Source organism: Hylobates moloch, unplaced genomic scaffold (assembly GCF_009828535.3).
Source record: "Hylobates moloch isolate HMO894 unplaced genomic scaffold, HMol_V3 SCAFFOLD_16, whole genome shotgun sequence".
Lineage (NCBI taxonomy): Eukaryota > Metazoa > Chordata > Mammalia > Primates > Hylobatidae > Hylobates > Hylobates moloch.
Genome location: NW_026652291.1, coordinates 14,015,067 through 14,027,117, shown reverse-complemented (window position 1 = coordinate 14,027,117; position 12,051 = coordinate 14,015,067). Strand labels below are relative to the sequence as shown.

At 38.8% G+C, this 12,051-nt stretch overlaps 1 protein-coding gene across 3 annotated transcripts in view; it reads right to left on the bottom strand.

The window, feature by feature from the left end:
• Positions 1-12,051, bottom strand: part of PPP4R3A (protein phosphatase 4 regulatory subunit 3A) — a 52,572-nt gene that overhangs the window by 22,870 nt on the left and 17,651 nt on the right. For all 3 annotated transcript variants that reach the window (XM_032179532.2, XM_032179530.2, XM_032179531.2), the window contains 3 exons: positions 9,673-9,728; positions 4,557-4,655; positions 521-1,138 (listed from right to left, as the gene is read on the bottom strand). In XM_032179532.2, coding sequence (XP_032035423.1) covers positions 521-1,138; positions 4,557-4,655; positions 9,673-9,728 — 773 coding nt within the window. The remainder of the gene's footprint in view (positions 1-520; positions 1,139-4,556; positions 4,656-9,672; positions 9,729-12,051) is intronic.

The following is a 12,051-nucleotide window of genomic DNA, read 5'->3' as shown; positions in this document are numbered from 1 at the left end:
GCCCAGTGGCTCACACCTGTAATCCCAGCACTTTGGGAGGCCAGGGCAGGCAGATTGCTTGAGCTCAGAAGTTTGAGGCCAGCCTGGGCAGTATGACAAACTCCATCTCTACAAAAAATACAAAAATTGGCTGGGGGTGGTGGTGCACACCTGTGGTCCCAGCTACTCAGGAGGCTGAGGTGGGAGGATTGTTTCAGCCAGGGAAGCGGAGGTGGAGGTTGCAGTCACTAAGACTGCATTATTGCCCTACAGCCTGGGTGACAGAGCAAGACCCTGTATCCAAAAAAATCATCCCCTCATACCATTTCTTCAAACTACATTTGTCACACTTACCTCTCCTACACCAGATAGAGTAACCTTCTGGTCTCGCAGTATTATTGCATATTATAATCTCTTAAAATATCTCACAATACTTAACTTTATACATTAACAAAATTAAAACTCAATGTATGTATTTAAAAGGAGCAAATTGTTTTTGCTGTATCTCTTGAAGTATGAAAAAAGGAATGATCTAACTCACCTGCAACATGCCAACAATCTCTACCTTATTGAAAAAGATAAAAGAGTGAAGTGTTGATAACATGTTTTCTTCAAAGACCGAAGGAGTTGGTAGAACCATATCTTGTATATACTGAACTCTGTATGTCTGATGAATTTTTTGTTTCAGCTCAGGATCTGATATGGGAATCACTTCTTTAAACTTGGCTGTTTTTGTTAGAAATTCCCTGTGTTTTCGTGGTTGTGATAAAGCAGGATCATATTCTAAACATCCAATGACGTCCATTATACATTCTTCAGAGAACATAACTTCAAAAAGAGCAGTTCGATTCAAGAGAAAGATGCCTTTGATAATTTCATACAAGTGGTGCAGTCCTTCAATATTTTCCAAATCTTCACACACATGAAAAAGCTCCAGGAGCTTTTTAATATAACCCTCATTTTCTAGTGCCAGTGCAAGTTTTTCACGACGAAGAGGTGAAGGTAAAGATGATGCCACAAGTTCTGCAATTTCTTCAAGGCGACTTAATTCACAAGATGGCAATTCTAAGCCTGGCGATGACATATCATCAAAACGCTCCTCTTCAGATTCATCCACAAGGTCCTGAGTGATGTCCACAGAAGGGTCCTTTCCTTGAACCTATGAAAAAAAATTTAATTGCTGACAAAATATATAACAGCTGACCAGCAAACCTAAATGCTATTCTAAGATGAATACTAGAAATGTTGTAAGAAACCTATAATGATAATTTTCAAGACAAAACTGCCTACTTTTCTACATTACATTTCTCCAAATAACGTATACTTTCAATTTTAAGCAAGTTAGTCAAAGTTCAAAAACAGAATGAGCTTCCTTATAAAGTATGAGATCTGCTGGCAAGAACAACTTTCTAGGACAGGCTAAACTAAGTGAGACTGTTACGAAACAGCCCTCTGCAGACCCACAACATAGAAGCCTGATGCTAAAACAGCCACTAACATCTCATATCCCTGGCCCTCTTTTCCAGCAGACCAAGGCAAGTCTCAGAAACAGTCCTAGGACTGTGCTAAAGGATAGCTGCCACCACCAAACTCTTCACTATTTAACTCTGAGGTGAAGACCAAATAAACACCAAATATCATAATGTTATGATCACAGAAAATATATAATTATAAGCAAAAAGGAAAATATTTAACATCAATTGATTGTAGAAACCAAGGGCCATAGAGCATGAACAAACTGGCTTTGGACCAAAGTGAGTCACTGATTTGCTATAAATACTGACAGCCCAAAAATAGCATTTAAAAAACACTAGGCAGAATACAAGTGTACCTGCATAAAAATGAAGCCACATATAAAGTAAATACAACCTATATGTAGTAGAGTTATCCCCAAAAAAGGTCTGCTGAAGGTTAAGTAACCAAACTACAAAAATATTTTCCTTTCTACACACCCTAACCTGTAGCCTTCATGATCCCTCCAGGAGCCCAAAATCTGTCATAAAACCCAATTTTATGCCACTGGAGGGGCTCTTATGATAAAAAGGTAACTTACATTGACTACATTTTAAAGTAAGGCATTTTTTTTGGTAACAAAAGGTCAAGGATAAACTTTGAAATGAAACAAATTTTGTTATCTTGGCCCTAGAATTCGGGACAGTGACCACTAAAGCAAGTAGAAGGCCAAGTAGAATGGTAAAGGGATGAAAAAAATTAGACCTTATATGAAAAAGCCAAAAAGCTTAAATTGCTTAGCGTAATGAACAGATGCACTGATAGATACTAGAAAAGATGATGACCTGGAATACTTTTCTTGAAATGTGCTGCAAGGTGATATGGTCTTGACCTGAACCAAGTGGACAGCAGCACTGAAAGGAGGCAAGTCACATTCATGGCTTGTACCCGCATGGTCTCACACTGGCTCTGAATTTGTTAATTATGTAAGCTCTCATTATAGTTTTAAGTTCCTAATACCCAAACTATGATTTTACCACAGAAAAATGTTAGATTTCGATTAGCAAACCAAATGAAAAGAGAGGAGTGCCCTTATTATATTAAGAATGCCATCTTTTTGAGTTGAGCATATTGGTGAACATGGTTCAAGAAATAGAAAAACATTTAATACCTCAGAGAGCAAAATGTAATGCCTTTCTTGGATCTAGAAAATGACTGAGAAGTTCAGATAGAACCCATAAAAAGAGTGACTGAGAAATGACACCTTGAACATAAACTATGTAAAAGTTGAAAGGGAATATCAGAAAAGAATACTAAAGCAGCTAGTGATAAAATTATTAAGATGATGGAAAACTTTATGACATTAAAGACCAAACAAAGGTAAAGATCAGACAATATTAAAGGAGAGCCAGGCATGACAATGACAGAGTGAGTTCAGGTTTGAGTTACACATTGGCATAAAGGAAGACTGTATCCAGAGTGGAACTGTTTGATTCAGAAAGATGAAAGAGAGAACAAGATTTGTCTGAATAACAGATGCTATTAACATAGCCTGAACTCATTAATGTCACCTCTCTCTCTTTGGGATAACTCTACAAGACAAAATCTAGAGAAATACGCTACAAATATAATTGTTGGACAGAAAGCAAAGAAAAACTAAAAAGATGGTATTCAGATACAAATGTTACTCCTTTCCTGTTTCAGAGAAGGAAAGGGACAGCTTAACAGACAGGTTAATTTATGAAAAGCACGGCTAAGTAGAATATATACTTGAAATAAATTCCATTAAGTTAAGGAAAAACTGCTAAGGACACTATATCTTCTATGAATGCTATGGCTGTCAAACTTTAGGGTGCATCCGAATCACCAAAAGCAGGGAGGCGACAAACTACAGCCAAATTTGGTCTGCCACCTGTTTTTGTAAATGTAAGTTTTACTAGAAGACAGCCCTTCCATTCATTTATGTGCTGTCTATGACTACTTCCGAACTAGAATAGCAGAGTTGACCTAGCTGTGACAGAGACTATATGGCCTGCAAAGCCTTAAATATTTACCATCTTGTTTTTTACAGAGAAAAGTCTGGCTTATAGGGCTTGTGAAAACAGAATTCCTAAGAAAGGATTTTAAAAAACAATTATTGGACCCTACTTGCAGTTTTTGATCCAGTAGGTCTGGGGTCGGTTGGAGGGGTGCTAGTCTCAGAATTTGCATTTCTATCAGTTCCCATGTCATGCTTGTGCTGCTGGTTTGAGGGCCACATTCAAATGAATTAAGGAATCTGGTGAAGATTATTCTCTAGATAAAGTAAACATGGAGATGGAGAAAACTTCTCTAGAAAGAAATGGTCTAAGAAGTGTATAACAAGAGCCAACAGCATTAGCTACTAAAGCACATACAAATGCAAATTCACAAAAGATTGTGATTATGTCACTAGGGAAACTCCAGAATAAATTAAGAACATTCAAGCCTAGAGGCACGGTAAGGCTGAACAGTCAGTCAACAGCCATACTGCTCAAGACAAGTACAAGGGTGGGTTTTCTTTCAAGAGCCACAAGAAGTTATAAACAAAGGGTGATGTAATCAGACTTGCATTTTTAAAAAGATCACCTAATCACTCTAGCTAAAATGTTGATTTAGGAAGATCAGTCAAGACAAAACCAATAAACCAGGCAAGAAATGATGGTGGCTTGGAAAACTACAAAAGTAAAAATGAAGATAAGCCAATGGATCTAGATTTATTATCGAGGGACTGAATGGATAAAAGCGATGATGGAAGGATAAACATGATCCACAAGTTTCTGATTTCAGCAACTGGATGGCACTTAGAAGGTGATGGGATAGATGTGAGAAGATTATGTTTGGTTTTGGAGTACTAAATTTGAGATGCTAGTGAACACGAAAGGAGAAAGTTTCAAAAAGGCAGGTGGATATAAAACACTGGAGTTCAGCAAAGGTATGAGCTAGAGAGTTTAGTGTCAATAAATTATACCTTTAAATCAAATTCAAAGACAGCAGTGAATTTAAAAGATCAATTTGAAATTTATTTAAACTCTTGGGCATTAGTTGAAAGCATGGCAAAAAACTAAACACTTAAAGAAAGCATGTTGATTTATTTAAAAAATTACCTGACATATTTTCTCCCAAATTTCATCACATCCAGCTTTTTCTTGAAAGCTAAGGGCCAAGTCATAATTTTCTGCTTCAGACCACACAATCAGAGTGTCCTTTGGAGACATAAAAGGAGTCTGAATGATTAACATACACTATCACAAACAAAACTGAACAAACAAAAGGAAATAAAACTGTGCTCATTTTTACTTTTTGCAACACTAATACTGGCAATTATCAATGTCTTTCTTTTTCAAAACAATGACTTTTCACACTTCACTTCCCCTAATCTATAAAATAAAAATAATGTTTCCTTAATGACAACTTAAACCAATATATGAAATATATTCTTTTCATGCACTGCAAAAGATAAAAACAAAACATTATACCAATTATACCTATGCTATCCAAGCATACTGACTTACATCTTATGCTGTCATTAAAATGTCCAAAAGAGGAAATCTAAGCATAAAATAGCTAGGGCATGTTAGGACGATAGGGTTAATAAAACTCCTTCTCTCTTCCCTCTATTGTCAGCAGGTGTTTTTCACCAGGGGCTTCTGAGGTCCATGAAGCCCTTGAAATTATTGGCTAAATTTGTAGTACGTGAGCATTTACCTATACATAGGTTTTTATTGTTTTTTTTAAACTTAGCAAAGTGCTATGGTTTAAGAAGCAGCAAACTCCTAGCACCTACCACCCTTTCATTCCTATTCAGAACTTCTTAGTTTTATTTTTTGTAGAGATGGAGGTCTTGTCACGTTGCCTAGGTTGGTCTTGAACCCCTGGCCTCGGGCCCTCCCGCCTTGGCCTCCCAAAGCACTGAGATTACAGGCATGAGCCACAGTGCTTGGCCATCTAGACAGAACTTTAATGAAAATTTAATGGAAAGTTCAACAGTTTTTATTAAGATGTAATCTCAGCAAGACACTGCACATACAATACTGAGACCATTTTATATTCCTCATAGTACCAAGAGCATATATTCTACAATATGCATGGTATAATAAAAATATTTGGCTGGGCGTGGTGGCTCAAGCCCGTAATCCCAGCACTTTGGGAGGCTGAGGTGGGCGGAGGTCAGGAGTTTGAGGCCAGCCTGGCTAACATGGTGAAACCCCATCTCTACTAAAAACACAAAACTTAGCTGGGCGTGTGCCTATAATCCCAGCCACTCGAGAGACTGAGGCAGGAGAATTGCTTGAACCCAGGAGGCGGAGGTTGCAGTGAGCTGAGACTGCGCCACTGCACTCCAGCCTGGGCAACAGCCTGGGCAACAGGAGCAAAACTCTCTCTCTTGAAAAAAAAAAAATATATATATATATATATATATATTTATAAGGCCTAATATATCCTTTTGGCAGGGTGCGGTGGCTCATGCCTCTAAATCACAGCACTTTGGGAGGCCAAGGCAGGTGGATCACCTGAGGTCAGAAGTTCAAGACCAGCCTGGCCAACATGGTAAAGCCCCGTCTCTACTAAAAATACAAAAAAATTTTAGCCGGGCATGATGGCAGATGCCTGTAATCCCAGCTACATGGGAAGCTGACGTGGGAGAGTCACTTGAATCTGAGAGGCAGAGGTTGCGGTGAGCCGAGATCGTGCCACTGCACTCCAGTCTGGGTGACAGAGTGAGAGTCTGTCTCAAAAAAAAAAAAAAAAAAAAATCCTTTCAAATCTTACTGGCAATAAACAAATATACATACTGTTTGATAGCAATCAACCATTTCAAAAAAGGACCCTCTCATTGAGAGCAATCTATAAATCATCTCATACAAGAACTACTGAATGGTACTAGGGAGAGTTACATTTAATGGCTAACTTCAAAATCTGAAGGGCTATGTCACTGAGTGTTTTTTCAAGCTGGTACAAAGAAAATTTAGAAGAGTAAAGTTAGATGGATTTGAGTATGGTATAAAGAAAAAAATAATTCAATCTGACTAGTAAGTAACCAAAAACGGCCATGCAAAGGCCGACTGGGTATCCATCAGGATGATAATGGTTCCTGTATTGAGAAAGAAAGATGATTAGCTTAAGGTACCTTTAAGGACCTATGATTCTACTGCAGCAGTTTCTAATCTTTCTCACTAGCAAGGACACTTCTGTTTTTTCTTGTTTGTTTGTTTTTTGAGATGGTGTCTCTATCACTTAGGCTGCGGTGTAGTGGCACCATCATGGCTCACTGCAGCCTCTACTTCCCTGGGCTCAGGTGGTCCTTCCACCTCAGCCTCCCAAGTAGCTGGAACTACAGGCATGTGCCACCATGCCCAATGTTAGTATTTTTTGTAGAGGCGGAGTTATGCCATGTTGCCCAGGCTGGTCTCAAACTCTCGGGCTCTAAAAGTGCTAGAATTACAGGCATGAGCCACCACTCCCAGCCAAGAACACTTCTTAATGTAACACAAATAGATTCCATGTTTAAAAATGTGTCTAAGCAAGGCACAATGGTGTATCCCTGTAGTCCCAGCTAGTTAGGGGGCTGAGGAGGGAGGATTGCTTGAGGCCAGGAGTTGGAAGCTGCAGTGCACTATGATCACACCTGTGAATAATAGCCACTGTACTCCAGCCTGAGCAACATATCAAGACCCCATCTCTAAAAAAAAAAAAAATTAAAAATTTATCTGCCAAACTGCATATTAACTCTGTTCAGTCATTTATATAGCTGTCAATCATGAGACCAGTAGTCTCATTGGACTAAAGTGCTGCCTGCCAAAAATAAATAAATGAGAATCTGATTTGGTTGTACAGTATTACTAAGTCTGTAATTTTTATTCAGAATTTTGGAAAACACCTCAGACTCCACTTTTTATACTATCTTAAAGGACTTCCAGATATCACAGACACCAGGCAGGCAATCTGATCCAGACTGAGAGCAGTTCAAGCTCAAAACTATTAACATTCTAAGATCAACATGCCAAAAATTAGTAAGGTTTCATTTTTAGTTTACCTTTATAATTCACCAGAACAGAACAAATGGTAGAAGAATTTGCAGTTAATCTATAATTCTGGCAGCCTAAATACTTTACAAGGTTATCCACTCAATAAATACTGAGCACTTATTATAAGGCTCCAGGTAAGACAAAATTAAAGTTACGTTATTTTCCCTCAAAATAGCATGGAATGAAAATACTAAGAAATTTAGGAGGTAAAGAGGCCACGGTATAAATTCTAATACCACCATCTATGTGGCAGGTAATGCTTAGAAAGTGAGGTAACCTCTCTGAGCCTCAGTTTCCTCATCATTAGGATGGGAAAGATATATACTGTTACGAAAACTAGTCACAATATAGATACCACTATTTTTTTTTTTTTTTGAGATGGAGTCTCGCTCTGTCGCCCAGGCTGTAGTGCAGTAGCGTAATCTCGGCTCACTGCAAGCTCCGCCTCCCAGGTTCATGCCATTCTCCTGCCTCAGCCTCCTGAGTAGCTGGGACTACCGGTGCCCGCCACCACGCCCAGCTTATTTTTTGTATATTTAGTAGAGACGGGGTTTCACCGTGTTAGCCAGGATGGTCTTGATCTCCCGACCTCATGATCTGCCTGCCTCGGTCTCCCAAAGTGCTGGGATTACAGACGTGAGCCACCGCGCCTGGCTGGTACTACTTCTTAGTGATGAAAACAAAGTTGGGAGAAAATAACAATCATCTTGGGGGTGAAGGGAACAACCTGCCCAAATTAGATGGCTCCTAAAATTCTGATAAATACTTACGATTATCAGCCCAATGAAGGCTACTAGGATAAGTGTAAAGCCAATAACACATTCTGCTATAATGTATATTCAGAATCACTTGGAGGCTGATGCTTAAGTCAGGGTATAGCCAGACATATGCTCTTAATTACCCATTTGACAATCTAGCAAGTTTATAAAATTTTAGAAACTGCTCTTCTGTTTTCCTTGAAGATTCTAAATATTACAGCAACTTTTCTCCAAATTATCTTATCACCCAAAAACCTATAGGCTGAGACACATGAATCTGTTCATTCATTCTCAAAACAGTTTCAATCTTTTCTTTTTCTTAAGATGTGCTTTCACTCTTCAGCTGAATACAACTTCAAAACATGAATTTAATGTATTTAAGTATGGAAGATCAAAGCCAAATATTCCAGGCTCTAGATTTTTTCATCAAACTTAAGTTTTCTTAAGAACACTAAATGCAATACAGTATTATATCAGACTATCAAACTATCAAGAAAATATACTGTATGAATGTTTGGTGGACAAATAAATCACGACTAAATATATTTAGGAGTTGACACCAGCATTCCTAACCACTATTTGTGTGATGTCAAACAAGTCACGACCTTTACACATCACCTAATGGGAAAAATAAAAACAATACTAACTTCTTTCTAGTATTTTAAAGATCAATGGTGAAGCAAAGCACTTTATGAACAAGCTGGTAATCTTCTTTCTTCTCAATTAACTATTTTGTATCTGCATCTTCCAGGCAATGAGGGAACTGATCTTGACTTCATTGGCTATATAGAACACTCATCTTGTGTGTCTGTGTGGGTGTACGTGAAGCGCACGCATGTGTGTACTGAATGAATACGATTTAATAACAGCACTAGTTGATACTAAGTGAAAGATTTACTTTCTGATATTTCTTTGCATATTAGAAAGGTTTAAGAAAGTTGTATTTTGAGTACACTGTACTGTGAAGTACAGTTACCTTCAAAACTGTAGTATCATAATAAGACCCTATTCAGGAATCTGTAAAAGAAATCGGATTCATATGACAGATTCCTATCTACACAGTACTGCTGTAGAGGGAGACACTAATGTTCCTTCTGCATTATCATCTACAACAGGAATTTTCACCATTTAACTGTGTTAGTAGCAGCTTTTCACATCAATGGTCACCTTTTTTTTTAGGTAAAACAAGGAAATTTTAGGGCTCAGTTGCTATAATAGGTGGAACACAAACTCCATTTTAACTTGTGGCAAGCTTTTTAAATTTAAAATTATTGTGTTAAACACTATAGGAATTGGCAGAAATCCTATTTTAGAATTTCACTGGCAAACTGTTGTAATCTGTTCTAAATTTTTCACTATAAGCAATCAGATAATAAACTTTCATTTACTCAAAAGGAAAACACGCGAGATAAAACACAACATCTTCAAAATTTTACCTGTTGTTTCTGGTATGCGGTGTTAGGATTTATTTTGGACTCTAAAAGTAGAGAACCTAGGAAACAGAAAAAGACATTCCATTATGTTACTGTAAAACAGCAAAATTATATTCCCTTACGAACATACATATTTCCTTAAAAAAAAAAAAAAATTTTTTTTTTTTTTATGAGACAGGGCGTCTCTCTGTAGCCCAGACTGGAGTGCAGTGGCGCGATCCTCAGCTCACTGCAACCTCCGCCTCCCAGGCTCAAGAGATTCTCCTGCCTCAGCCTCCAGAGGAGCTGGGATTACAGGTGTGTGCCACCACACCAGGCTAATGTTTTGTATTTTTAGTAGAGACGGGGTTTCACCATGTTGGTCAGGCTGGTCTCAAACTCCTGACCTCAGGTGATCCACCAGCCTTGGCCTCCCAAGGCATTACACCCGTGAGCCACCGCGCCTGGCCTCAAAAAAATATTTTTTAATATTTTTTCACTTTTTGTAGAGATGAGAGTCTCGCTATGTTGCCCAGGCTGGTCTCCAACTCCTGGGCTCAAGTGATCCTCCCACTGCCCCCTCCTCCCAAAGTGCTGGGATTGCAGGTGCAAGCCACTGTGCCCAGCCGTATTTCCTTTTCTGAACATTTGATGCAAACTCAACTTCAGTTATAGAAAAATTATTATTATTTGGGACAGAGTCTCACTCTGTCGCCAGGCTGGAGTACAGTGGCGTGTTCTCGGCTCACTGCAACCTCTGCCTCCTGAGTTCAAGCGATTCTCCTGCCTCAGCCTCCTGAGAAGCTGGGACTACAGGCATATGCCACCACGCCCAGCTAATTTTGTATTTTTAGTAGAGATGGCGTTTCACCACGTTGGCCAGGATGGTCTCAATCTCTTGACCTCGTGATCCGCCGGCCTCGGCCTCCCAAAGTGCTGGGATTACAGGCGTTAGCCACCGCGCCTGGCCTAGAAAAATTATTTTTAAAACAATGTAAGTTTAATTACAGTAACTTGTAACCTAAGAAATGTTTTTCTGAGACAGGGTCTCGGCTCTGTTGCAGTTGTGTGATCTCAGCTCACTGCAACCTCCACCTTCTGGGTAGTTGGGACAGGTGCCAGCTATCATGCTTGGTTAATTTTTTTATTTTTTGTACAGATGGGGTCTCCCTTTATTGCAAAGGCTGGTCTCTGGGCTCAAACAATCTACCCATCTTGGCCTCCCAAAGTGCTGGGACTACAGGCACGAGCCACTGCACCCAGACAATAAGTGTTTTATATACGTGCTTACTTTTAACAGGAAAGACACGATAATCTGACGAGTAAGGACCAGATAACAATAGAAATCTACTAATTTATGGACAGCAGAAGGTAATTAAACCGCACAGTGTGAAGTCAGATGATCTAGATTAAAATCTCTTATATATTGTATGACTTCCCATACCCCTCTCCTCTTATCAACCAGTTCTAGTTTATACCTGCAAGTACTACCTGAAGACAAACTCTGGCCCAAAATATTTGAGAAAAAGCAGTTTTCTCTGCAACTGTCTCTCATACGGAGCTTTCATTTCTTCTATTACACTTAACAACTGCTTTACCCATTCCAAATAGTGGTTAGATGGCTAAGAGTGCTCTTAACATTTCCAAATGTAGTTTGCTTTTACATCAAAATTCATTTGTTTTATGAATGCTGTCCAATATTAATGATTTAATGACCACTCACTACTGTGTGCTCAGAACAGTACCAAGTAATACCGAACACAGTAAGTTAACCAAGTTGTGATAACTCAATTTGTGTATGTCTTATGCACATGAACAGCTTTCTACTTCACACTAATCCTCCCAACTATGTCTAGGACAGGTGACCTAATTAATCCAAAATCTCTTTCTTATCCTTTGAGTACTTAAGGTAACTAAACATTCACCATATTATTTTTTTCCACCTGTATTCCCCACAAATTCCATTTCTTTGGGCTTGCTTTCTTTAAAAAAAACTGGTTTTGGCTTAGGAGGCTCAGATAAGAATTCTCACATTTTAGAGAAAATACTGTTTTAATCTTCTTCCTCTTTATCCAACTTTTGCCAGATTAATGAAAACACATTTTCCAGTGCCCCTTCAATTCTCTTTATGCTCAATTTTCAGGATTTTATTTTGGTTATTAAGAGCTGTGCTAGTGATACATTCATAACAAGAAAAAGCAGCAGGTGGCCAGGTGCGGTGGCTCACGCCTATAACCCAGCACTTTGGGAAGCTGAGGTGGGAGGATCACCTGAGGCTAGGAGTTTGAGAACAATTTGGCCAATAAAGCAGGACCTTGCCTCTGCAAAAATAAAATAACAATAAAATAAAAAAAAAATAAGAAAATGTAGGCTGGGCGTGGTGGCTCATGCCTGTAATCCCAG